The sequence below is a fragment of the Garra rufa genome, chromosome 20, assembly GCF_049309525.1.
Source record: "Garra rufa chromosome 20, GarRuf1.0, whole genome shotgun sequence".
NCBI classification, from domain to species: Eukaryota; Metazoa; Chordata; class Actinopteri; order Cypriniformes; family Cyprinidae; genus Garra; species Garra rufa.
In genome coordinates, this window is record NC_133380.1 from 15,143,899 (window position 1) to 15,169,495 (window position 25,597).

A 25,597-nucleotide genomic window follows, 5' to 3' on the forward strand; every position below is an offset into this window, starting at 1 on the left:
AATTAGATGTTATCTTTTGAGCCTCAGTTTCTAAACAAGATATGAGAAGTGGAATGGGTGACAAGACAAGTCCTGTTGCTGCCCGTCTCTGGGCGTCAAAGAGCCTTTAAGAGAACAATGAGTTATGTCTTTAAAAAATTATTTGTGCTTACTTCCTCAAGCGCTAGTAATTCCTATGTTGTACACATGGAAACTAGAGTGTATGCATCTGCAGAAGTTCATGCCTAGATGTACCTGTAAATTGTTTGTGAAGTGTCACATTGAAAAGATCTGGGTGCAAATGAGGATGCTAGTTGTTAACATAACACCTTTGTGTTTTCCAGAGCTGCACGCCACGCTGGAAACTTTGCGTCAGCGACACGGACAGCGCTCTGGGCTTTGCTCTTGGGGCGCTTTTTGTCAAAACTACTTTTTCCGAAGACAGCAAAGCTTTTGTGAGTGTCTTGTGATGTTTTGCACACCATCCCCTTCTTTTCCTCCAGGCATGTACGTTATATTCTTTCCTGATGTGTTTGTCAGGTTGAAGATATGGTCTCTGAGATCAAATGGGCCTTTGAAGACAGCCTGAAGACTGTCGGCTGGATGGATCCAGAGACAAAAAAAGCAGCTAAAGAAAAGGTGAGAACTAATAGCACGATCCCACATGATGTTTTTCACCACTGTTGCCTGCAGGGATGGATCTTGCCAAAATCAACACCTTGCTATAAAATGTCAGGCTTTTCCCAATTTGTATTACCTTTAGTTTTAAAATCAGTGGTTGTTTATCATTTCCGTGGCTTCGCCTGGAGGACAATACATTTGGCTGAGAAAAATCCCATTGAGCAACAAAACTACAGAAAGATTTTTATTCTTATTGATGCTCTTTTATGCCACCTGGTGTTCGAGTATAAACTGCACTCTCTAATAATCTTTATTTTCTCGTTCTTGTCTAGGCAGATGCAATATACAACATGATTGGTTACCCAAAGTTTATTATGAACCCCAAAGAGCTGGACAAGGTGTTTAATGACGTATGTATACGTTTTCTCGATTTCTGTCTTTGGGAAATGGAAAATAATATAGTTTAGTGCCTTAGTGCCTGTTTGCCTGAACTAACGTCTCTGCGTTCCAAACTGTATATCAGTTTGATGTTGTTTCAGATCTTTACTTTCAAAACGTCATGAATTATTACAACTTCTCTGCACGAGTCACTGCTAACCAGCTGAGAAAAGCCCCCAACAGAGATCAGTGAGTATCAGTACAGCTCACACACAAAATTATGCTTTGACACACAGCTCTTAAAGGGATAGTTCACCCTTGTATTCCATAGAAAGCACATGAAATGTAAGTAAAGTGTCTACTTTTAAGGTTTCAATTTTTGGAGAATAAAAAGTCACAATTTGGTTGAATTAATGTTACAATGTCATTCAGTGTAACACTATTTATGTAAAAATTCAAATAACATGCTTATTCTGACTTGTGCATATTAAAATATATAAATTAATAAGGGAGCATATTAAATTTGACTGTTTTAAATGAGTAAAACATTCTTACTGACAAATGGGCAAAACCTAGGATAGTGGCAAATATCAAAAATGTAGAAATACAACTAATTAGTATTTGGGGTGAACGGAATTCATCTTTTAATACGTAATAAATAGATTTTTCTTGTAAATACGCCTGACAAGACTGTTACAGTGAATGACATTTTAGTGGGTGTCTTCTGTAAATTAGGGAAAAATGTATGATATTTATTTTTTGCTCAGAAAAACAATGAATGCAATGAATTTAAACAGAAAAGTTTTTAATGTTTTTTGGAAAAACAACAATTTCAAGTTTTTTGCTTAAACTCTTTTACATCTTTGACCCATATTTACAGTAGTCAACATTTGAATTGGATCTTAAAATTTGTCTTAAAACCAAAAACATTCCCGTTCTTATATTAGGAAACTTTGATTAACTTTAGCTTTAAAATTAGCTTTTATTTTTATATTTTAGTAAAACAAAATGTATGTGCCTTTTGTTGTTTTTATTGGTTTTCAATTTAGAAGTAATTAGTTTTAATATCAGTATTATTTTTAGTAATTCAAACCTGAGTGACTTTAATTTCCTGTGTAATACAAAAAAAGGACCCCACTGACTTTTGATATTGAGTCAAATTCAAAAGTATCTTTTTATTTGATCATTTTTAAATGTATCATACAGAACATCTTACAGGTTTGGAACAACATGAGGCTGAATAAAAGATGACAGAACTTGTATATGGGTCAAAAACAATAAGTGTAATACTGCTTTAAATTGTTGTTTTTCCCAAAAAATATTACAAGTTTTTTTTGTTTAATTTTAATTGTGTTTTTGTTTTTCTGAGCAACAATTAAATATCATACATATTTCCCTAATTTACAGAAGGCACCCACTAAAATGGCTAAATTTGCCCACTAAATTTGCCACTATCCTAGGTTTTGCCCATTTGTCAGTAAGAATTTTTTACTCATTTAAAACACAATCAGATTTAATATGCTTCCTTATTCTTTAGTCTATTCTACAAGTCAGAATAAGCATGTTGTTTGAAAACTTTACATAAATATTGTGTAACACTGAATGACAATGTAACAACAGTATTTCAACCAAATTGGAACATATTATTCTGCAAAACCTAATTTGAAACCTTAAAAGTAGACACTTTACACACATTTAATGTGCTTTCTATAGACAAAATAATTTTTGTAAATTTCTTTTGATGTGGACATCTTAATGTCTTTTAAATGTATATGTGTTCACTGTTCATTTATACTGTTCTTTCTCAATGTCAATGTATGTACGCCAGTGATCAGTGCTTTTCTGTCCATGTACAGATGGAGTATGACTCCACCTACAGTTAATGCCTACTACAACCCCACAAAGAATGAGATGGTACTACCAGCAGGCATTCTCCAGGCTCCTTTTTATAACCATGCTTGGCCAAAGTAAGAGTTTCCTACTAACAAAGCCTGTTCTGCAGTCCTTTAGTAGTGGTGTTATATCACTTACCTCATCTTTTTGTATCTTGGTTGTTTTCTAGGGCAATGAATTTTGGTGGTATAGGTGTGGTTATGGGGCATGAGCTCACCCATGCCTTTGACGATCAAGGTAACAAAATTATTCTCTTTAAATTATTATTCTATTTATTATTTCAGATTGGTTGATCTCCAGTATATATGATTCAGTCAACCACTGTAAAGAGTTAAATGTGCCACACTGACACTGATTCATTATTAGAGAGTTACACAACCACAAGAATAACTGTATACCTGAGTGGTTGCTATGGAAATGGAGAATACATCTCAGATGGTATAACATTTTTATTAAAGAAATAAAAAAATAAGTAAATATCAAACTATCAAATCATGTGTTTTTCTGTTAATCAGTTTTTAGATCTTCAGTTAATACAAACAATGTAAAAATTATGTTTGTAGATTGTAAAAAGACTGTTATCCGTAAAAAAAAAAAAGTTGAGGAAACAATTCTAAAATACATTTAAACTTAAATAATTTAGGACTCAAATGGAACATTTCAAAAAATATATATTTTTTGATGCATTGTATAGCAAAAATACAGCAAAAATGGCATTAAAAAATGAACATAATTGAGAAAAATACATTCATTTAAACTAATATACACTACCAGTCAAAAGTTTTTGAACAGTAAGATTTTTAATGTTTTTTTAAGTCTTTTCTGCTCACCAAGCCTGCTTTTATTTGATCCAAAGTACAGCAAAAAGTAATGCTTTGAAATCGTTTTACTATTTAAAATGACTTTCTATTTGAATATATTTTAAAATGTAATTTATTCCTGTGAATTCAAAGTTGAATTTTTAGCATCATTACTCCAGTCACATGATCCTTTAGAAATCAATCTAATATTCTGATTTTCTTCTAAAAACATTTATTATTATTTTGAATATAGCTGAATATATTATTTTTCAAGTTTCTTTGATGAAAAGAAAGTTCAGAAGAACAGCATTTATCTGTAATAAACATCTTTAGTAACGATATAAATGTCTTTATCATCACTTTTGATGGAAACCTATATTTAAAATTGTAGAAAAATGTAACAAAAAACAAAAAAAAAAGTAAAAACCAACGTTGATAGCTAAATTACAACTATAGATAAAATAGAAATAGAAATAGAAAATGTAATATATATATATATATATATATATATATATAAACTGGAAAAAATTTGTTGATTTGGAAATGAAATCTTTTTTAAGAAACGGTTTTTACAACATTATCTTCAGTCACAATGATGAATAAATATATGTACAATAATATAACATAATATAATGTAATATTTAATTAATATTGATATATACATGTAATATTTTTTTATCTCATGTGCAGAATAGTATAAATAATTGTATTGTCCTTTATGATTTGTAATAATGTGAATATGTTAATAAACCCAGCTTGTAATGTGTATGTGACGATTTACCAATATATGTGTGTTTTAAATATGTCCTACAGGAAGAGAGTATGATAAAGATGGGAATTTACGTCAGTGGTGGCAAAACTCTTCAGTGGAGGCTTTTACACACCAGACGCAGTGCATGGTGGAGCAGTACAGCAACTACAGTATAAATAAAGAACCTCTAAATGGAAAACACACTTTGGGAGAAAATATTGCTGACAACGGAGGCCTGAGGGCAGCTTATAAGGTTTGTGAAGATCCTGTTGTGGAACAAGACTTTGCGGCAACTAGAATTTAAATCGATCTAATTCAATCAACAGATTTGTTTCGTTCCTCAGCGAGTTATAAAGAGACGAGACGCCAGTGGTTACTTTCCATAACATGAAAACAGCTACGGCGTATGACGTATGAGAATCTGATACGAAAGGCATTACGATCGCTGTATTTTTCTGGTTGGCGGCTTTGATAGCTTTGGGGCCGTCGTGATCCCATCTCGCTGAAAAGCCTCGCAGTGCAACAGGTGGCTCGGAATGGGCCGCTCTACCTCCAGCGTCTCGGATTCTTTCCGTTGGTTGAAAAGTCATAGGTTACGGAGCAGATGCGCAAAGCATATGGCCGGAGAAGACCCTGTGTTAACCTCTCTGATGAAGAGGAAAATAACCGTTGACACCAGGGCTCTGTTTATTTGTGATCTCAGCGTGCAGAATTATTAGCAGACTAATGTTTTCACACTTGCTTTGCAGGCCTATATAAACTGGATCAAGAAGAATGGTGAGGAGGCCACTCTGCCTGCCCTTGGAATGACCAATCATCAGCTGTTTTTTGTGGGATTTGCTCAGGTTTGTGCTAATATTTGCTAATTGTGTTATCTGTGATTTTACACTTGTTTTTGACTTGTTTTAAAAAGGATTTAGTTGTTTTGCTCACAGCCTTTGCAGATTAAAGGTGTCTGTCTTTTGTCTCTGTTTTTGATCTGTTTGCTTGAAGGCAAGAAGCAATATTACTCTTTCTCACACTTTGATTCGATTTTGATTGTTGAAGAAAGGTGTGCTTAGAGTACATTATTACTTAGATACAATTTAACAAAACAAACAACAAAAATCTAGATATATTTAAAAAATGGGACCCCTACTATAGGACCCAGATTTTCATTGTGACTTGGAAGTGAGCTGTTTTATTAATAAAAGCTAAAATAAACACATTAAAAATTCAAAGAATAAATGGGAAAAAAATTCTATAAGATATCTTGTAAAATTATATAAGATATTTAATTTTATTTGATACACTATCTGATACATTTTTGATACATTGTGTATTATAATACTTTGATACACATAAAAATGCAACTAGATTGAAATAGCTATACTGTTATCTGCAAATAAATAAATAAATACATAAAATAAATGGGGGGGGGATTCTAAAGTACAGTTTAAGTAAAATAATATATCAAACAATCTTAAATTGTGTAAGATATTTAATTTTATTTTATTATACATTGTATAGCACAAATATAATTTGATGGCACTAAAAATTTTTTACAAAATCTACAATAATAAATAAATACATGGGGAAAAATTCTAAAACATTTAAACTAAAATAATTAATGACTTATAAGATATTTAATTTAATTTTTAATACATTGTGTATTATAAGACCTGTGTTACACATGAAAATGGAACTATATAGAACTAGAAATAAATAAACGGTTATCTATTAAAAATAAAAATTAATTAACTGGGTTACACATAAAGATGCTACTAGATTTAAAATAAATATACTGTTATCTGTAAAAATAATAATAATAATAAAAAGTTACTTAAACTATCTCATAAAACTGAAAAAATAAATAAAAGCTGCAACGCGTTTAAACTTAAATAATTTAGGACTCAAAATATATCATAAAATTGAACAATTCAAAAAAGATATTTAATTATGTTTTTTGATACATTGTATAGCACAAATAAAATTTGATGGCACTAAAAAATGAACATTTAAACTAAGATACATTTTCTTGACTGTCCAAATACTAAATCAATCTAAAACATATATGTATTTTATTTTAGCCATAAAATATTGGATTTTAGTTTTATGTAAAATATGTGCTATATGAAATACATGAAAATGAAACGTAAAAGTAAATAAACTGTTATCTGTAAAAATAAATAAATAAATGCATCTAAAATAAATTTAAACAATTCATGCTTTTATGCAATTTATGCTTAAAAAAATTAATTGTATAAGATATTTTATGTTTTGAAACATTGTATAGCAAAAATAAAATTAGATGCCACTAAAAACTCTATCTAAAAATAAATTAATAAATCAATTATATATACATTTTTATTTAATTAATTTATATTATATACATATTTATTTATAATATTTGGTTTACTTTTTGATACATTGTGTATTGTAATAATTCAGACCTGTGTTACACATGAAAATGCAATTACATTGAAATAAATAGACTGTTATCTGTAAAAAAAAAATAATAAATAAATATTTAATTTTATTTTTTGATACATTGTATAGCAAAAATAAAATTAGATGGCACTAAAAAATGAACACAATAAAAAATCTAAACTAAAATAAATCTTTATGACTCAAATCTAAAAAAAATTGCCCATTAAGTATTTCAGATGTATATTATAATACTTGCATTAAATGCAACTAGATAGCATTAAACTACTTTTTTGACCAGTTAGTCATCAATTTTTCCAGCCCTAAAATACTAAAACTAAAAAATATAACTAAAAAAGCTTTCATTTCAAATATGTGACCCTGGACCACAAAACCAGTCATAAGGTAAAATTTGACAAAACTGAGATATATACATCATATGAAAGCTCAATAAATAAGCTTTCTATTGATATATGGTTTGTTAGGATTGGACCATATTTGGCCGAGATACATCTATTTGAAAATCTGGAATCTGAGGGTGCAAAAAAATCTAAATACTGAGAAAATCACCTTTAAAGTTTTCCAAATTAAGTTCTTAACAATGTATATTACTAATCAAAAATTACATTTTGATAGGTTTACAGTAGGAATTTTACAAAAAATCTTCATGGAACATGATCTTTACTTAATATCCTAATGATTTTTGACAAAAGAAAAATCAATCATTTTGACCCATACAATGTATTTTTGGCTATTGCTACAAATATACCCCAGCGACTTAAGACTGGTTTTGTGGTCCAGGGTCACATATAACCTTAAAAGCTATCATTAATAGAGTGGACACTAACAAAATGAAAACTAAAGATAAAATAGAAATAAAAGCAGTAAAAAAAAATGTAACGAATACCCACAACACTTGGATTCAGAGCAATGATTTTGCACAGACAAGCACCACTCACCACATCTTTGAAAATGCAATAATCTAGTAATGTCCTATTATCATCTAACAAAACCTTTTGTTTTTATTTTTTGTAGGTGTGGTGTTCAGTCCGGACACCTGAAAGCTCTCACGAGGGCGTTATTACCGACCCCCACAGTCCGTCGCGTTTCCGGGTCATTGGCACCATCTCCAATTCCCATGAGTTCTCTACACACTTTGGCTGCAAGGCAGACTCACCCATGAACCCCAAACGCAAGTGTGAGCTGTGGTGACACTGACTCATGATGGAGGACTGAACCTGGAGCTGTTCGCTCAAAAAAAATCCCAAACATCCACTCAGGTTGCCAAATCTAGACTGCCAAAAAGCTGGTGGACATATTTTCCAGCTATTATTTGCCTCTTAATGGGGGAATAGGTGTAAATAGTAACTCCATGGACATCTACATAATGGAGTTTAATTCTCACAAACATTCAAAACACTGGAAGTTAGTGGTTAAATGTAACGAGAGAAGGAATTGTCCTTTCTGAAAAAAAAGTTTTCTTGGAATATGTGCCTTTTTAGTAAATGCTTTTATTTTTCTAACGGGAAATTATATTTATGTCCTCTGTATTACGTTGCTGGTGGGATTTTTGTTTGTAATGTTTGCCAATTCTTGCACAACACATTTGTGCAACACTGTTAAATAACTTTGCTCACATTTTGATAGATGGTTACCAAGTTCTATATAAGACTCTTGCATCACATCTTGTTAAATTTGCCTGTACAGTATAGTACTTGAACTCAGGCAAATGATTGGATTTTATTATCCATCTCAAATGTCATTTAATGTCAGAGGAAGTTTGTTTTTAGGAGTATGCACACTTTTCAACTGGGTTTACTGTTGTTGGACCACTAAACAACAAAGTTGCTTTAAAATATGCAAATATAAGTCTTGCTGAGGAAAAAAGTTTATCACACACAAATTCAAACTGCCCTTCTCTACCCTCAAAATAAATAGGAAAAAGTGGGTAACACTTCACAATACGTTTTTTTTTTTACATTAGTTAACATTGAGTAAACAACGAATTATACTTAGAAAGCATATTAAATCCTTATGTTGAGGATTTAGTCAACAATTTGTCTCTGTTCCCTGGAAATATGACCGACAGATGTCGCCACATTCACATTTATCAATGGCAACAGAAAAGCCTGCTAAAAAGCGAGCTAATATTATTATTATTAGGCTCCTAGCATAATATACATACGCTTGGCTTTTTTGTGAAGTAGCATATCTATTCTATTCGACAAGGCTTTCTCCAATATAACAAACATTTGAAGTAGATGCTCTCCTGCAGCCAAAATTTGGGCGGGACCCATTTTAAAAAGGTGACACTGCAGTTTCCTATAAAGCCATTATTTACGGCGTATTATGACTCATTCGTCTCTTACAGCGATGATTGATGGATTGGAATGTAACGGAGATGCCATTCATTGTGTGAAACAGTGCAGGCATGTGGCGACTGCCTTTATGACGTCACTTTCACTGGCGTATTGCGATGTCCGATTCGTGAACGAATCGTTCTTTTAGATCTTGTCAATGAACCGGTTCACAAAACCGGCGTGAACGATTCGATCACATCGAACTGAATCGCGGTTCTCGAGTCAGCAACTCACCGACTCATAAGAACTGAAATTACAAATGAAATGTACTGGAAATATATTTATGACAGTTTTATCAACGTTTTTTTTTTTTTTTTTTTTTCAAACATGTAGTGTGGTATTTTTTTAAAGATATGTAAAGTATGTTTAGTATTGTTTATTGTAAATGCAAATAAATGACTAGTTTTAATTAGCTGGATTTTATTACATAAACATTATTCATTCCAATTCATATACACTACCAGTCAAAACTTTTTGAACAGTAAGATTTTTGATGTTTTTTAAGAATTTTCTTCTTAAAATACAGCAAAAGCAGTAATATTGTGAATATGTTTACAATTTAAAATAGTTGCTTTCTATTTGAATATATTTAAAATTTTAATTTATTCCTGTGATCAAAGCAAAAATTTTAGCATCATTACTCCAGTCTTCAGTGTCACATGACCCTTCAGAAATCATTCTAATATGCTGATATGCTGTTCAAAAAACATTTTTTTATTATTATTTCAATATTTAAAACATTTGAGTATTATGTTCAGGATTCTTTGATGAATAGAAAGCTCCAAAGATCAGCATTTATCTGAAATAAAAAGCTTTTGTAACATATATACCATTCAAAAGTTTGAAGTCAATATAATTTTGTAATAGAAATTAATACTTTTATTTAGCAAGGATTCTTTGAAATTTATCAAAAGTGATGATAAAGACATCTAGTTACAAAAGATTTCTAGTTCTAGAAAGAAATCTACTCAGCTGTTTTCAACACCATAATAAATGGTTTTTGAGCAGCAAATCAGAATGTTAGAATGATTTCTGAAGGATCATGTGACTGGAGTAATGATGCTAAAAATTCAGTTTGAATAAACTACATTTTAAAATATATTTAAATAGAAAACAATCATTTTAAATAGTAAAAATATTTCAAAATGTTACTGTTTTTGCTGTACTTTGGATCAAATAAATGCAGGCTTGGAGAGCAGAAGAGACATTAAAAATCTTATTGTTCAAAAACTTTTGACTGTTAGTGTAGGCCTATATTACGGCCCTAAATATCTAATTTAATTGGCTGAATTTTAGATTTAATTACATAAACATTAACATTATATATGCATTTCCGTTCATATAATACTATAATAACAATAATAATATAGCCTACAATTATATAAAAGTCAGAATTATAGAGTACAATCGTGTGTAAAAGATGAAAAAAAAAATACTTTGAAGCTCTCACAAACTGTCAGTAGTGTATATTACGGCCTTAACTAATTTTATGGGCTGAATTTTAGATTTTATTACATAAACATTAACATTATATATGCATTCCCGTTCATATAATAATATAATAACAATAATATTATAGCCTACGATTATATAAAAGTCAGAATTAAAGGGTACAATCGCGTGTAAAACATGGGAAAAAATTATTTGAAGCTCTCACAAACTGTCAGGGACGACGTGAGGTCGCAATGACGTCACGACGTTAATTTTTTTACGTCGTTAAATAACCACTGAATCGTTCAGGAACCGCATCTAGAAACGAACTGTTCGAAAGAACCGATTCGTGGAAATGTGTCGGACTTCCCATCACTACGAAGTGGCGTAAGGTGAACCCGAGCATCTCCGAACTCACCCGACGTTTACCGAGCCGTCCGTCCAGCCGGACTGCTGGAAGCAGCCGCAACAACGCCATGTTGAGCGAAGTCTCCCATCTTTATGAGAAATTCCTATAATGCGATTCGTTAGTGTGATGTTACTACGCAAAGCGGAGCAAAGAAACCGGGAGACGGCCATCTGAGGAGGCGGAGAAGAACAATTCAACCGGGAGATCCAGGGTGGCTGGAGGGGGGATACAAACCCCCTACCGTCCCCATGCATAGAGCAGCTACAACCCCCGACTTCAAAGAAAAAATGACATTTTGGGCACTAACAGACAGATTTGAATGAAATCAATGGCATAAGGATATACACACGTTCCGGCCTTCGTAGAGAGAAGAAACGGCCAGATATTGTTGGAACGTGCGATCGTTTTCAGCTGCGTATTGTTTGTTTTGGTTCAAATTTCTGCAATGAGTTTGCCACCGAAAGTGGTCTCGAAACCAGCCGCTGTCGCTGTTAGTGGACATGTAACCGGACCGGCACCGCCAACGCAACTCCGCTCAGCGCTGACCTCCGTGTCGTTACCACCGGGAGCCCAGAGCTCTCCTCTGCCGTCAGCCGCGCCGCCTACCCAGTATCCTTCACTAATAACAAAGCCCCTTGTGTCCCACAACACAAATCTATGGGGGAAACGAATGGGAATTTCGCTTTGTAATCACATCACCTGACTTGTTATTTGTGTACCTGATTATGATGATGAAATTAACGTTACGTATATAAGATTGCGTTGGTTTTTATTAATATAGGCTAGTATAACATAAACGTTGCCAGGGTGATCAGGGGTGTGCATCGATTAACTTACATCGAAGGGATTTACTTCTTTGCTATCTGTTGTTGTTTGCTGGTCCTCTTGGCAGTTGCTTTGTTCATGGAACTTGACAATCCCAGCTTTGTGCACAGAGTCCATTACACTCACAATCTCTCTGCATGCTTGTATTAGTTACCTGCTGCATTTTCTCGCTTTATGATCAAATGCTTTTTCATGTGTACTAAGACCTTTGGGAGGCCATATCTCAAGTCCAAAAAGACCTGAATGGCATTTGTACAGTTGCTAGGGAGTTGTTGCTGGTTGCTAGGGCAGGACTAGGAAGTTGTTGTGGTGTAATGAATGGCGGTATGTTGGCTTGAGCTAAACAAGCTCAACTGCAAGTTTATAAAATATTATTTTCAGGAGATATGATCCTTCTGATCTATTTTCAGTGTAAGTTTATGGGATTTTTTTTTTCATTTGTTTATACACCTTAACAGCTACACCTGTGGTTATTCTGTTAGGGCACCTGTGTGAACTTTATATTTGTATTACTATCACTTTGGGACAAGCTGGTTTGAAATAGTTAGACAAAATGGCTCAGAAAAGAAGTTAGTTTAGCCTAATACAGTAATATTCATACATTAAAGCATGGCTTAACTACACTATTATTTTATTTAATACCTGGGAATCATCAAGAAACTGCTCGTATTCAAGCTGATTTATTGTCATCACCTATCAAGCCATTTTTTTTCCCACAACAGTATAGGAAGCAACAGATATTAGGCTACGTCATTCTAGTCAGCTTTTGAAAGTAAATCACATCACATGAAAGCTTTGTTCACTAGTGTGGGTCAGGCTAAATGTATGATAGGAATCTCAGCCTGATTTGACGTGATGTTAAGTAATCAGTCAAGTATAGACTGTTTAGACACAGTCAGGCTAAGTAATTGAGCAATAGGCACACTGCAAATCTGGGTCACCCTCTTGAGCTCTGAGAATTTCTGTTGTTCTGCAAGTCTGAGCCACGGTTTGCTGAGGTAGATTTAAAAGTGAAGTGTGTTGTTTTGCGCAACTAGTGTCACCAAACTGAACTGCACAAATAGTGTAGGTTTTCAAACAGGTTTAGGGATAGTTCACCCATTAATGAACATTCTGTCATTATTTACTCACCCTCATATCATTACGTCTTATTTTAAGGAATATTTCAGCTGTTTTTGTTCATATTATGAAAGTACTTGTGAGAATCTTGTCAAATACTGCAGCTGAGTAAAACTGAAAGTTGATGTTCTTCAGACTTCCTCAGATAATTGTTTTCTGCGAATAGACTTTTAATTCAAAGCACTGATGACATCCAGTTTCCTTTGCATATCTATCAATAGGGAAATTGGCCACACTTTATAAACTTAGATTTTTTTTGGACAACTGGAGAGGATTTTATTGTTTGTTTGACTTTTGCATGCACTGATTTGGCACATTAGCTCTAATACTTTGGCATTTAGTGACTTCTGTGGTTCTTTTTCATGTGGTCTAATAATTTAATTGTAAAGACCTGTTCAAAGAGTCTGTGGCAACAATTACATTTAAACCTGGGAATGAAGTTGTAGATAAAGAAGAAATATTTCAAATTTTATGACTAGTCAAATAAGCAAAAATTCTGTCATTAATTGCTCGCCCTCATGTCATTCCAAACTCGTAAGACCTTCATTCATTTTCGGAACAGAAATGAAGATATTTTTGATGAAATCCATGAGCTTTTTGACCCCGCATAGATAGCAACACAACTACCACATTCATAGCTCAGAAAGGTAGTAAGGACATCATTAAAATAGTCCATGTGACATCAGTGGTATTCTTGTAGCTTCATAAAATTACAGTCGAACTACTGATGGCGCATGGACTATTTTAATAATGTTCTTACTACCTTTCTGGGCCTTGAACGTGGTAGTTGCGTTGCTGTCTGTGCAGGGTCAGAAAGCTCTTAGATTTGATCAAAAATATCTTAATTCATGTTCTGAAGATGAACGAAGCTCTTACATGTTTGGAACGACATGAGGGTGAGTAATTAATTACAGAATTTTCATTTTTAGATTAACTATGCCTTTTCAAAGCTCAAGATGCTCTCAAATCATCCTGGATAATGTAATCTTCAAGGTTTGACATGTCAGGTCATTGCTAAATACTAAAAAAACCTTAGAAATGTTTGTTTTAATTAATCTTTTACTCAAATGGTCATGTTGATAATATAATAAAATACATTTATAATATATTTCTCAGTATTTTTCAAAATTTGGACAATATTTAATATCTCAATATATGAACACTTTGTTGTTTATAATAAAAGTATTCATAAGCATACAGAGCTCGTACTAACCAAAAACTGAAACAAGAACACATTCTGTCTACCTCAGGCTACATTTACACTAGTGCATTTTTAGTTTGAAAACGTATAACTTTTGCTACTGTTTCGCCTGTCATTTACACTACTCTGGCGTTTTTGACCCTCAAAAACCGAGACTTTCGAAAACACTACAGACCCTGTTTTAGTTTGAAAACCCTGGGGTTGCGTGTCAGTGTAAACGGACCGAAATGGAGACTTTAGAAAACGGTGGCATGGCAGCGTCAACAATAACATAATGTATTTTTGGTTGTGTAATGTGGACGAAGATCGTTTCTGAAACGCAGTGAAAACACCAGTTTAGGCGTAGATCGTTTTTATTTTAAAACGCAGTTTAAAATGAAAACACACTAGTGTAAACAGAGCCATAAACACCTGTGATTGGCTATTGTGTTCATGTGCTCGACAGACGTATTTGTGATTGGCTATAATGCTTAACGTTTCACAAACAAGCTGTAAATAGAAAACTTCAATGCTCTTCACAGAGTGTGCACACAAATGTGTTGCATTTGATAGCAGCCAAACTATATATGTGACTGTGACTCTACACTTTAAAAAATAAAAGTTCCAGAAGGGTATTTTTGCAGTGATGCCAAAAAAGAACCATTTTTAGTTCCCCAAAGAACCTTTCAGTGAACAGTTCCTAAAAAACATTTTAAAAATCTAAAGAACCTACTTTGACTGTAAAGAACCTTTTCTGCATTTGAAAGGTTCCATGGATGTTCAAGGTTCTTCATAGATATATTTTTAAGAAAGTATCATACTTGTGAGAGGATAAAAGAGTAAAATTAGCTTACCGTTTTTAAAATAATAAGCTAAACCTTTAATGTTATGATGAAATTCATGCTACTTCCTAAATTTATATCCTCATCAAATTTTTTGCAATAATATGGCAAATATTTAATATATCGCCCAGTCCTAAATTGACCCTTCGCAAGACCCGCTTTCCTTTACTTTTCCTTTTTCCTTTTCCATTACCGCTGCCATTTCCGACAGGTTACTTTTGGTATGAAACAAGGTCTCTGCTTTAAATTGTCATTTTATAAGAAATTCAAACAATAAATTCCATTTTGTGGCTCTTGAATGTGTTGTGACAGATCACTGTATTGCCTTATTAGATAAAAAAAAAAAACACAAAAAAGTGCACGGAAAGATGTCAGTATACAATTTTTCAAGTTTAAGTCCACCAAAGTTAATCTACTCTCCTGTCTGATTTATTTGTTGGACGAAATGGCGGATTTCGACATTATAATTGGTCAGATCACCTGTCAATCAAGCTGTTTGCGAAGGATCAATTGGGATGCTAAAATATAAGCATTTTCATTAGTTTGCTTGGACATTTGGAAACTGGTTTTCTTAAACTGATAGATTTGATTGGCTTTGTTTGCTTACCCTGTAGAAAGTCCAGATTATGTGTTTTAGAAACGTCTCATTTTTCACTGATTGCACTGGCATGTCATGTCTATCTATTTCAGTTTTGTGGCCTCCCTTGTTGAGATCTTCCCGATTAGTTTCAGACTGTGACAAAGGTTTTATAAAAGGTTTTATAACTCCTACAATGACTTTGTAATTGGAAATCATATTATATCAGCTCTGGCTGTTCAGCGGTGATCGACATCGACCACAAACCTCAGCAAAACCATGTGGCCATAAAAATGAACTATTGTGTGCACACATGGTTACACTTATGTTGGATAGCAGTGATTACATCACTTGATGCATATCAGTGTCTTCTAGTTGTAGAGTGTTCGTGATTGTATAAATCGCAATTAAGACCCCTTCCTGTGCTCAAGAGTGACTGTGTTGCTTCATCTAACAGAGAAAATTGTCCTAACGGATGGGATTCCTACTAGGGGACGTGCCTTTGGTGATGATGCTGCGTCGAGAGCTTGTGTGTAAGGCGGAGGGGGGTTGGGGTGTTGGAGGGAGTGGTTGCCAGAGCGACGGGTAACATATGCGACTGGCGCTGCACCCCTCAGACAATGGCAGTGCTGCTTAGCATTCAGAGTGTGAGGCTTCCCACCGCCTGCCAACAATCGCCTAGGTCACATAGAGTCTCACACACACACCGCCTGCCACAACCCCAAACCTCTCAACGCAGCCCCTTTCTTAGTTCCAGCACATCTTGTCACCTGCTTTTCCCCTTTTCGTCTTGCTCGCACACTGTACAATCAGCCCAAATGCTTATCAGGTAAATGCTAAACAAGGAGGAAAAAGTGAAGTAGGTACTTTTCTTTTATCCGCTCTCAGTTTATTGCATAGAGATAACTACAAGTAAGCAGTTTGTAGTGAGCTATGGCCAGCTCTTTGATGCTTAAAAGCGAAATTACTCTTAGTATTAACTGCTGGCTCAGCCAATGCCTTGTGTTTGGGGGTGGGACTATTGGGAAACCTGTTTGAACACATTTTTTGCATTTCCGCCTTATGCAGAAAGTATATACACAACCAGTCAAACATTTGGGCTTGGGATTTTTTTGAAGCATTAATAGCCCTAATTCTATTTTAATTGTGGAGCACAGGGGAACAATATCATTGCAATCACTTTCAGATCTTTTCTTCAACTGATGAATGATAAAACATTGACAGTCAATCAGAATCTTTCTTGCTTTGAAGAGCTTGACTATTTAAAGATGACATATAAACAGGTATTATAATAAACAAAAATGACAATTCTGTCATTAATTACTCACCCTCATGTTGTTCCAAACCCGTAAGACCTTTGTTCATCTTCAGAACACAAGTTAAGATATTTTTGATAAAATCCGAGAGCTTTCTGAGGCTACGATTACACCAGTGCGTGTTCGTTTTAAAACGCATAACTTTATGCTTGTCGTTTACACTACTCCGCCATTTTTGGCCATCGAAAATGGAGACTTTTGAAAACGCTGCAGACCCTGTTTTAGTTTGAAAACTTTGGGGTTGTGCCTTGACTACCGTGTAAACAATGACATTATGGTCATTATGAATGCTCATGTGACATGCGTTTTTGGTTGTGTAATGTGAACAGAGATTGTTCTGAAACGCAGTGAAAACACCAATGTAGACTTGGATCATTTGCTATGGTTACACCTGTCATTTACACTACTCTGCCGTTTTCGACCCTCGAGAACTGAGACTTTCAAAAACGCAGCAGACCCCGTTTTAGTTTTAAAATTCCGGGATTGCGTTTCAGTGTAAACGGGGTAAAACAGAGACTTTTAAAAAACCGTTGGCACGGCTGCCCACATTTGCTCAGCGTATCCTTGATGACCGTATAAACAATAACAATATGCTCATTTGTTGCGTCTCATTTCAGAGGCTCATTTAAGAAAAGTACCCATGAAATTGCAAAGTAAAAAAAGAGAAATTACAGTATTTTTACACCCCAAGGATTACGAGTACATTTTATTACAATTACTTCTCTTAAATAAGACATTGTTGGTGACGTATGCATCCAATATGGAAGTCGTCAAAACATCAGTGGGTCAATTGTAATGTTATGAAGCTATGAGAATACTTTTTGTGCACAAAGAAAACAAAAATAACGACTTTCTTCAACAATTTCTTTCTTCGACATGCGTTCATGAGAGTACTATGACGTATTCATCAAAATGTTGAAGAAATTTGTTATTTTTGTTTTGTTTGTGCACAAAAAGTATTCTTGTAGCTTCATAACATTATGGTTGAACCATTTATGTCACATAAACTATTTATGTCCTTACTACCTTTCTGGACCTTAAAGGAACACTCCACTTTTTCTGGAAATAGGCTCATTCTCCAACTCCCCCCAAGTTAATAAGTTGAGTTTTACCATTTTGAAATCCATTCAGCCCTTCTCCTGTTCTGGCAATATCACTTTTAGCATAGCTTAGCATAGATCATTGAATCCTATTAGACCAATAGCATCGTGTTCAAAAATAACCAATGAGTTTCGATATTTGTCCCATTTAAAACTTGACTCTTCTCCAGTTATATTGTGTACTAAGACCGGCGGAAAATTTAAAGCTGTGATTTTCTAGGCCGATAAGATTAGGAACTACACTTCCATTCCGGTGTAATAGTCAAGGACGTTTGCTGCCGTAATATGGACACAGCAGGCGCAGTAATATCACGCAGCACCTGAAATTAGTTCCCAGTTAGGTAACTTCCAACGAGGAACGCTCCCTGTGCATGCAGTTGGTCACGTTGTGCTGCGTTGTGCTGTGTGATATTACTGCGCCTGCTTCGGCCATGTTACGGCAGCAAACTTCCTTGACTATTACGCCGGAATGGGAGTGTAGTTCCTAATCTTATCGGCCTAGAAAATCGCATCTTTACATTTTCCGCCGGTCTTAGTACACGATATAACTACAGAAGAGTCAAGTTTTAAATGGGACAAATACCGAAACTCGTTGGTCATTTTTGAACGCGATGCTCTTGGTCTAATAGGATTCAATGATCTATGCTAAGCTATGCTAAAAGTGATATCGCCAAAACAGGAGAACGGCTGAATGGATTTCAAAACAGTAGAAATCAACTTTTTAAACACTTTTAGAATTAGCCTATTTCCAAAAAAAGTGGAGCGTTCCTTTAAACTTGTCATTCGCGTTGCTGTCTATATTTAGGGACAGAAAGCTGTCGGATTTCATCAAAAATATCTTAATTTGTGTTTCAAAGATGAACAAAAGTCTTACAGGTTTGAAACAACATGAGGGTGATTAATTAATGACAGAATTGTAATTTTTGGATGAACTGTCTGTCCCTTAAGACCACTATTATGAATAAGGTACAATTCTGATTTCATATAAACAATAAGCTGCAATGTTGTTTCTGCACTACCAGATGTTGCCAAAGAGAACTAAAAAAAAAAGGTTTTCAGACAGGTTTGTCAAATACTCCATATTTCATTCGTCAGACAAATAGATAACCCCGCCCCAAACTCATGCCATTGGTTAAGCTGTTGTTGCTGGTCGGGATAGTCAAACAAACGGCAGTGTTTTCATAGCGTAGTGTTTTCATATTAGGCATCAAATTATGACACTTTACCTTTAGGTTTCTGTGAGTTTCTCAACTGTGAACTGAGTTGCGGTGCTGGCCGCAGTCTTACTGCAGCATGTACAGTGTACATGAACTGCATTTCATGAATTTTACATATGCTCAGTGACCATATTCCTCTAAGAGTGTGGTTATGAATAGATATATATATCTAGATGAGGGTCATAGGGTTCAGGTCACTGTGCATCTTAGCCATAATATGAGATGTGATCATCGAACATAATCCTGAAAATCAAACGGTGCCTTTATAGCACAGTCTGACCTGAGGTTCACGTTAGCAAGAAATACATCTCCTTTGAGTTTTCTCTCTCTCTTTTGCTCTCCCTCCCTCAGCTGTAGACCCTCTGCCTGCCACATGGACAATCTACTTCTGACTTCTCTTTTTTCTCTCTTTTCCTGTCTTTATTTCCTTCCTTCCTTTTTTATTTCCTTCTTATATGTTATCCATACCTTCCTTCCTTCCTTCTTTCCACTGGTTTTACTGATTTCCTTCCTTTTTACCTTCTTTTACTCCATTTGTTCCTTCATTCCTTCCTTAATTTGCTTTCTTTCTTTCTTTTCACAGTTTCCTTCTCTCTATCACTCCATATGGCGCTTAATTGGATTTACAGTAAGCTAGTATGAAAGTTTAAGGCTAGAAAGTTTTGCCTTCTCATCCTTTGCCTTTCTCTGTACTCATTCTGCTGGCAGTAATTAAAGAGACAATATTTAGAGAGTAAAGGACCATCACTCTCCAGAGACTTTGACACTAATAGGATACTTCAGAGATGCTTAATAACAACTGTCTCAGGGTTTCAAAAACCAGTTTACCCTTTTAAAATGAGTGTGCTGCCAGTGTTACTTATTATCAGCTGATTGCTGTTTATAGAAGTCTATAAGGTACAACTGTAACTCACCTAAAACAGACTTGCCTCACAAATTAGCTTAATTGAATTGATGTTCCCTTTAGCCAGAAGACAAATGGAGCTTTACTGAATAGACTGTGTTTGTGTTGGTTTGGAAACATAACACCTGTTCTCTCCACGTTGAATCATCTAACTTCCTAGCTAGTGCTTTCGGAAAATGTGTAAATTCCTCTCAAATTCTTCACACCTGTGGGCACACACTTGCGTGTCATGCCATCAAAACGCCATGCAAAGGGATTTGGTTATGCAATGGAGTGCCAAACTGCCAACACAGGAATCAGATCAGTCTGTAATTCCAGTAAGTCATGCCTTGTGTTCTGCCAGAGCCTCGCGAGTGTCAGCTGTCAGTTTTAACCTGATCAAATAGCATTCCTCAGGTGCACCCCTCTGAACTTGGTTTAGGAGGGTTGCACATGTGTCCCTGATGACCTGAAACATATTCTAGTTTCAGTCAGATTCTCTACACATGAGAATGCACTCATGTACTCACTTTGGGTTGTTATGAGTGAAGGAAAACCTCTCGTCACACATTATACCTCTCTTCCTGGCTGTTTTTTCCCAGCTCTTACTTCCCCATCCCCCCTTTTTTTCCTCAGAGTTTAGGTTGGCAGAAGGCCAAAGAGGTAGAAGGGGGGAGAATGGGAAAGAGAGAGCAAATCGGAAGGCAGGGTTTCACCGAAAGACTAAAAAGTGTCCATGAGTGCATGAAGCGCATAAAGGAGGAAAGCCAGACCTCCTCCACTTTCCCCGAAACCATGTGATCTACTCATCGCTCACTTACAGACACAGATACCGTAACCGACGGAGCCGGTTCCTGATCTTTTCGTTTTCTTTTTCTGTCACATCCATTCGTCTTTGTCGCTATCCGTGTCGATGACTGTATGTCTAGTCTGAATGACCCTGTCATTTGTGTCACAAAATACCTCAGGCAGGTATGACAAGGCAGGATTCATTATAAACTCACCCTTCACCCTGGTGGAGGACTTCCTTTTGGGGAAGACAGGATGAGTGATGTTTGAATGTTGCTTAAGCTTTAATTGTAGGTAAAATCATGATGATATCATATACATTTTTAGTTCCCACGACTCCCATGTCTTCTCGCCACCTGCAACGTAAACATTTTTGTTATATGTCTGTTTTACGTTTCTTGGAATGGAGCAACATCTGTTAAAAGGTGCAAAAACTTTAGGTGAGGCATTTTTGGTGAGGAATTTTGCAGCTTGTTTTAACATTTGTCATTTGTTTAATGTGTCAAAACACACATTGTATCCAACAGTGCCTGTCTCACATATTTGGAATTCCATGTCAGGATTTCTTTCTGACATGTTTCTGGCTGGTGGAGGTACGGGGTGTACTGAAAAGCTGGACATTTTGAAAAAGGGAGGGAGAAAATGTGTTTGCGTTCACTTTCTCGAACCTTTGCCCCAAATGCAAGTCACTAGAGGAAATTGACAGTACTATTAATTGGTGTGAAAGAGTCTGCACCATTATGGCTGAATGAACCGAACGCTTGCTATTATGAAACACAATGCTGGATGGTTTTTTTGCAGCTGATATTTCATGTTTTCTGACCTTCTTGGCGTCTAAGGTTGACATTTTAAACCTATTAGTGAGATTTTCTCTAACATTACCCTTCCCAGGATGACTCGAGCAGCGCTATCACTAGAGGAACGTATGTTTTCCGCCCACTCTGGGGTGACGGCAGTCTACAGTGTGAGTGATCACATACATATGTACACTAACAGTCATTACACATCATTATAATGTATATACAGTACATAGACAATCCCTAAGATGCTTTTAACTATTTCTCTGCGCTAGCTATATACGTGTTGACAGTTTAACTAGCTTTAAATAGTTTGCTCAGCAAGATTCTCCTCAGACTGTTGCTGTGCCATGACTGTAGCTGTTTTGAAAAAGACCATTTGTGACCCTGGACCACAAAACCAGTCTTAAGTCGCTGGGGTATGTTTGTAGCAATTGCCAAAAATACATTGCATGGGTCAAAATTATTGATTTTTCTTTTATGCCAAAAATCATTAGGAAAGTAAGTAAAGATCATGTTCCATGAAGATTTTTTGTAAAATTCCTACTGTAAATATATAAAAATGTAGTTTTTGATTAGTAATGTGCATTGTTAAGAACCTAATTTGGACAACTTTAAAGGCGGTTTTCTCAGTATTTTGATTTTTTTGCACCCTCAGATTCCTAATTTTCAAATAGATGTATCGCGGCCAAATATTGTCCTATCCTAACAAACCATACATCAATAGAAAGCTTATTTATTGAGCTTTCATATGATGTACACATCTCAGTTTTGTAAAATTTAACCTTATGACTGGTTTTGTGGTCCAGGGTCACATATTGTCTGATGAAGTAATCCATATGAAACCAACACAAGCTCCAGTTTTTTCCCCGTCTAAACTCATTATCTCTAATGTAATCACGCCAAATTTCAAATTTTAAACATCCACGTGAGATGCGTGGACATGCAGGTAAACGCCCACGTCACCTCCGTAAACAAACGTGGACATTCATCAAGTTCATCTCGGCTACTTTTCATTTCTGGAAGAAGATGCGCTGAGATGAATAAGCCAGAATTTACCTCAAAAGAAGTATGTGATGCGCAGCTTTGCAATAATTTGTTTGAGTACTCCTTACTAAAAAAAGTAATGCTGTAAGTAACACAATTTATTTATAATGCTGTTATTCCTATCACTAATTGTGAAATATTATTACAATTGATATCTGCTTTAATATATTAATTCAAAAACATTTATTATTTATTATCAGTGAAAACTGTGATACCTTTTTATTCATACATTTTAATTAAAAACAATACTTATATATTTATAGAAAACAATATAAAATATGCAAGTAAAATCCACCTTTTTTCGCTGTAAGAGCGGCCACAGCCATTTGTAAATTTTACGGGTCTGGCTTCTGGTCTCATCCACATCCATCTATTTTTAGCTGTACAAATTGGCTCATTTTGCTACTTGATATTGCAAATTGGTGTCTTACTATGTTTTTTTTTAATGTATTATCTTAATTATGAACGCGCTGGGTGCACGTTGATATTCTTTTTGTTATTTCCCTGTAGTGGCTAATGAACTGGAAATCTCACCCATAGGCATACTTCTGCATTGAAGAATAAGATGGATGACTCAAAGGGACTGTGGTATGAACACTGTGTGTAAAGGTTCTTTATGGTCGCTCCACAGGTATCCAGACATCCTGGTCCTCCGTACCCAGGTCACGACCTCAGCAAAACCCACCCGAATCTGGCGGGCACCCCTCCCGGCCATGCCACGTCCCCAGCCCTCTCTCAGGTATCAGTCCCTGCCGCCCCCTCGTACCGCTTCCTCAAGGGCTGGGAGACAGGTGGAGGGGTGAGTACCAACACCTACACAACAGTCTACACCATATTTTTGGTTAATTATCTGATATTTTTATCTTTCAAGACAGAGGAGAACTCATTAAATTTTGGTGTTGCTATGTTTTTCTGGGTCACCTTTTTTTGTATGATGTTCTTTGCCTTTGTTGGGTCTGAATTAATGGTGACATTTAGACTTGCGTATTACATTTCGACAGCTGATGTTTTGGCACACACACATACTCACAATACAGAGTGCCGTGGTTTTGTGTTATGAGTGATTTTTGCACCGCTCTCCTCACCATGGTTACCACCAGCCTGAAGGAACACTGTCGCTATTTTATAAATAGTATTTCCATCCGACACAGGTGCTGTAATGATCCCACGACTTTTTCACACACACACACACACACACACACACACACACACACACACACACACACACACACACACACACACACACACACACACACACACACACACACACACACACACACACACACACACTTCGGACAGATATATACACTCTCTACAGACACTTTTATATACACTGTGTTGCTGTGGATTGATTAGAGGGTAATGTATTCATCTGGGTTTTGTCTGACGAAGAAATGGAGTCAATATGCATACACTCACAGATAATGATGAGCTTGTTTTTTTTGCATGTCTCTCTTGCTATTTTGTATCCTGTGCTGTAAATGGAAACTATACATTATGCTTCAAAAGGAAGTTGCCTAACCTTTTCAATGTCTTTGATTCACTCCTAAGCCTCCATATAACCCAGCTCAGAATGCAGGCTCCGCCCCCCTGGTGTACGCGCCACAGACGCAGCCAATGAACGTACAACCGCAGACTCGGCCGGTAAGCTCTGCACCCCACCCACATACATTTAAAGAAGTCATGGAATTACGTAAATTACATGTAAAGTGCAAAACGTTTTTGGTTTGTATTTAGTTTGAAATCCTGTTATTGTGATATAAGTACTTTTCGATACTTTTACATTTTGGGGCTTCTTTTTACATTGTTTTTGAAAGAAGACTCTTATTCTCTCTTATGAACTCTTAAAGGGATAGTTCACCCAAAAATGAAAATTACCCCATGATTTACTTACCCTCAAGCCATCCTAGGTGTATATGACTTTCCTCTTTCAGGCGAATACAATCAAAGTTATATTAAAAAAAATGTCTTAGCTCTTCCAAGCTTTATAATGGCAGTGAATGGCTGTTCAGAAAAAGTGCATCCATCCATCATAAAAAGTACTCCACACAGCTCCAGGGGGTTAAAGGAGAATTGCACTTCCAGAACAAAAATTTCCAGATAATTTACTCACCCACTTGTCATTTAAGATGTTTATCTGTTTCTTTCTTCAGTCGTAAAGAAAATATGTTTTTTGAGGAAAGCATTTCAGGATTTCTCTCCATATAGTGGACTTCTATGGTGCCCCTGAGTTTGAACTTCCAAAATGCCGTTTAAATGCAGCTTCAAAGGGCTCTAAACTATTCCAGTCAAGCAAGAAGGGTTTTATCTAAAAAAGAGACAATTTATATACTTTTTTAACCTCTTTTAACCAAGTTTTTCAACCTACCCTAACTGTCTTGAACCGGAATACACAGAGTTGAACGCAGAGCTAGACAAGAGGAGCATTTGAGGTTCAAAAGTATATAAAATGATCAATTTCTTTAGAAAATAACCAATTGTTTCACTAGATAAGACCCTTCTTCCTTGGCTGGGATCGTTTAGAGCCCTTTGAAGCTGCATTTTGGAAGTTCATACTCGGGGGCACCATATAAGTCCACTATATGGAGAGAAATACTGTTATGTTTTCCTCAAGAAACATAATTTCTTTACGACTAAAGAAAGAAAGACATGAACATCTTTTTGGGTGCACTATCCCTTTAAGCCGAGGTTGCATTTATTTGTTTAAAAATGCAGCAAAATTCATTTTTTTTCTGTTTTAAAATGTAATTTATTCCTGTGATAGCAAACCTAGTCTTCAGTGTCCCATGTTTCTGCATAAATCATTCTAATATTCTGATTTGCTCAAGAAACATTTCTTATTATTATCAGTGTTGAAAAGAGTTTTGCTGCTTACTA

At 35.4% G+C, this 25,597-nt stretch overlaps 2 protein-coding genes across 3 annotated transcripts in view; both read left to right on the forward strand.

Annotated features, from left to right (window-relative positions):
• Positions 1 to 8,780, forward strand: part of ece1 (endothelin converting enzyme 1) — a 36,609-nt gene extending 27,829 nt beyond the window's left edge. For both annotated transcript variants that reach the window (XM_073825615.1, XM_073825614.1), the window contains 9 exons: positions 324 to 434; positions 520 to 618; positions 933 to 1,010; positions 1,124 to 1,227; positions 2,835 to 2,945; positions 3,041 to 3,108; positions 4,485 to 4,675; positions 5,172 to 5,267; positions 7,864 to 8,780. In XM_073825615.1, coding sequence (XP_073681716.1) covers positions 324 to 434; positions 520 to 618; positions 933 to 1,010; positions 1,124 to 1,227; positions 2,835 to 2,945; positions 3,041 to 3,108; positions 4,485 to 4,675; positions 5,172 to 5,267; positions 7,864 to 8,040 — 1,035 coding nt within the window. In that variant the 3' untranslated portion in view covers positions 8,041 to 8,780. The remainder of the gene's footprint in view (positions 1 to 323; positions 435 to 519; positions 619 to 932; positions 1,011 to 1,123; positions 1,228 to 2,834; positions 2,946 to 3,040; positions 3,109 to 4,484; positions 4,676 to 5,171; positions 5,268 to 7,863) is intronic.
• A 2,242-nt stretch (positions 8,781 to 11,022) lies between these two features.
• Positions 11,023 to 25,597, forward strand: part of eif4g3a (eukaryotic translation initiation factor 4 gamma, 3a) — a 60,638-nt gene continuing 46,063 nt past the window's right edge. Inside the window, exons 1-4 of the mRNA XM_073825473.1 lie at positions 11,023 to 11,637; positions 21,768 to 21,840; positions 23,352 to 23,519; positions 24,272 to 24,364. Of these exons, the coding sequence (XP_073681574.1) occupies positions 11,474 to 11,637; positions 21,768 to 21,840; positions 23,352 to 23,519; positions 24,272 to 24,364 (498 nt within the window). The 5' untranslated portion in view covers positions 11,023 to 11,473. The remainder of the gene's footprint in view (positions 11,638 to 21,767; positions 21,841 to 23,351; positions 23,520 to 24,271; positions 24,365 to 25,597) is intronic.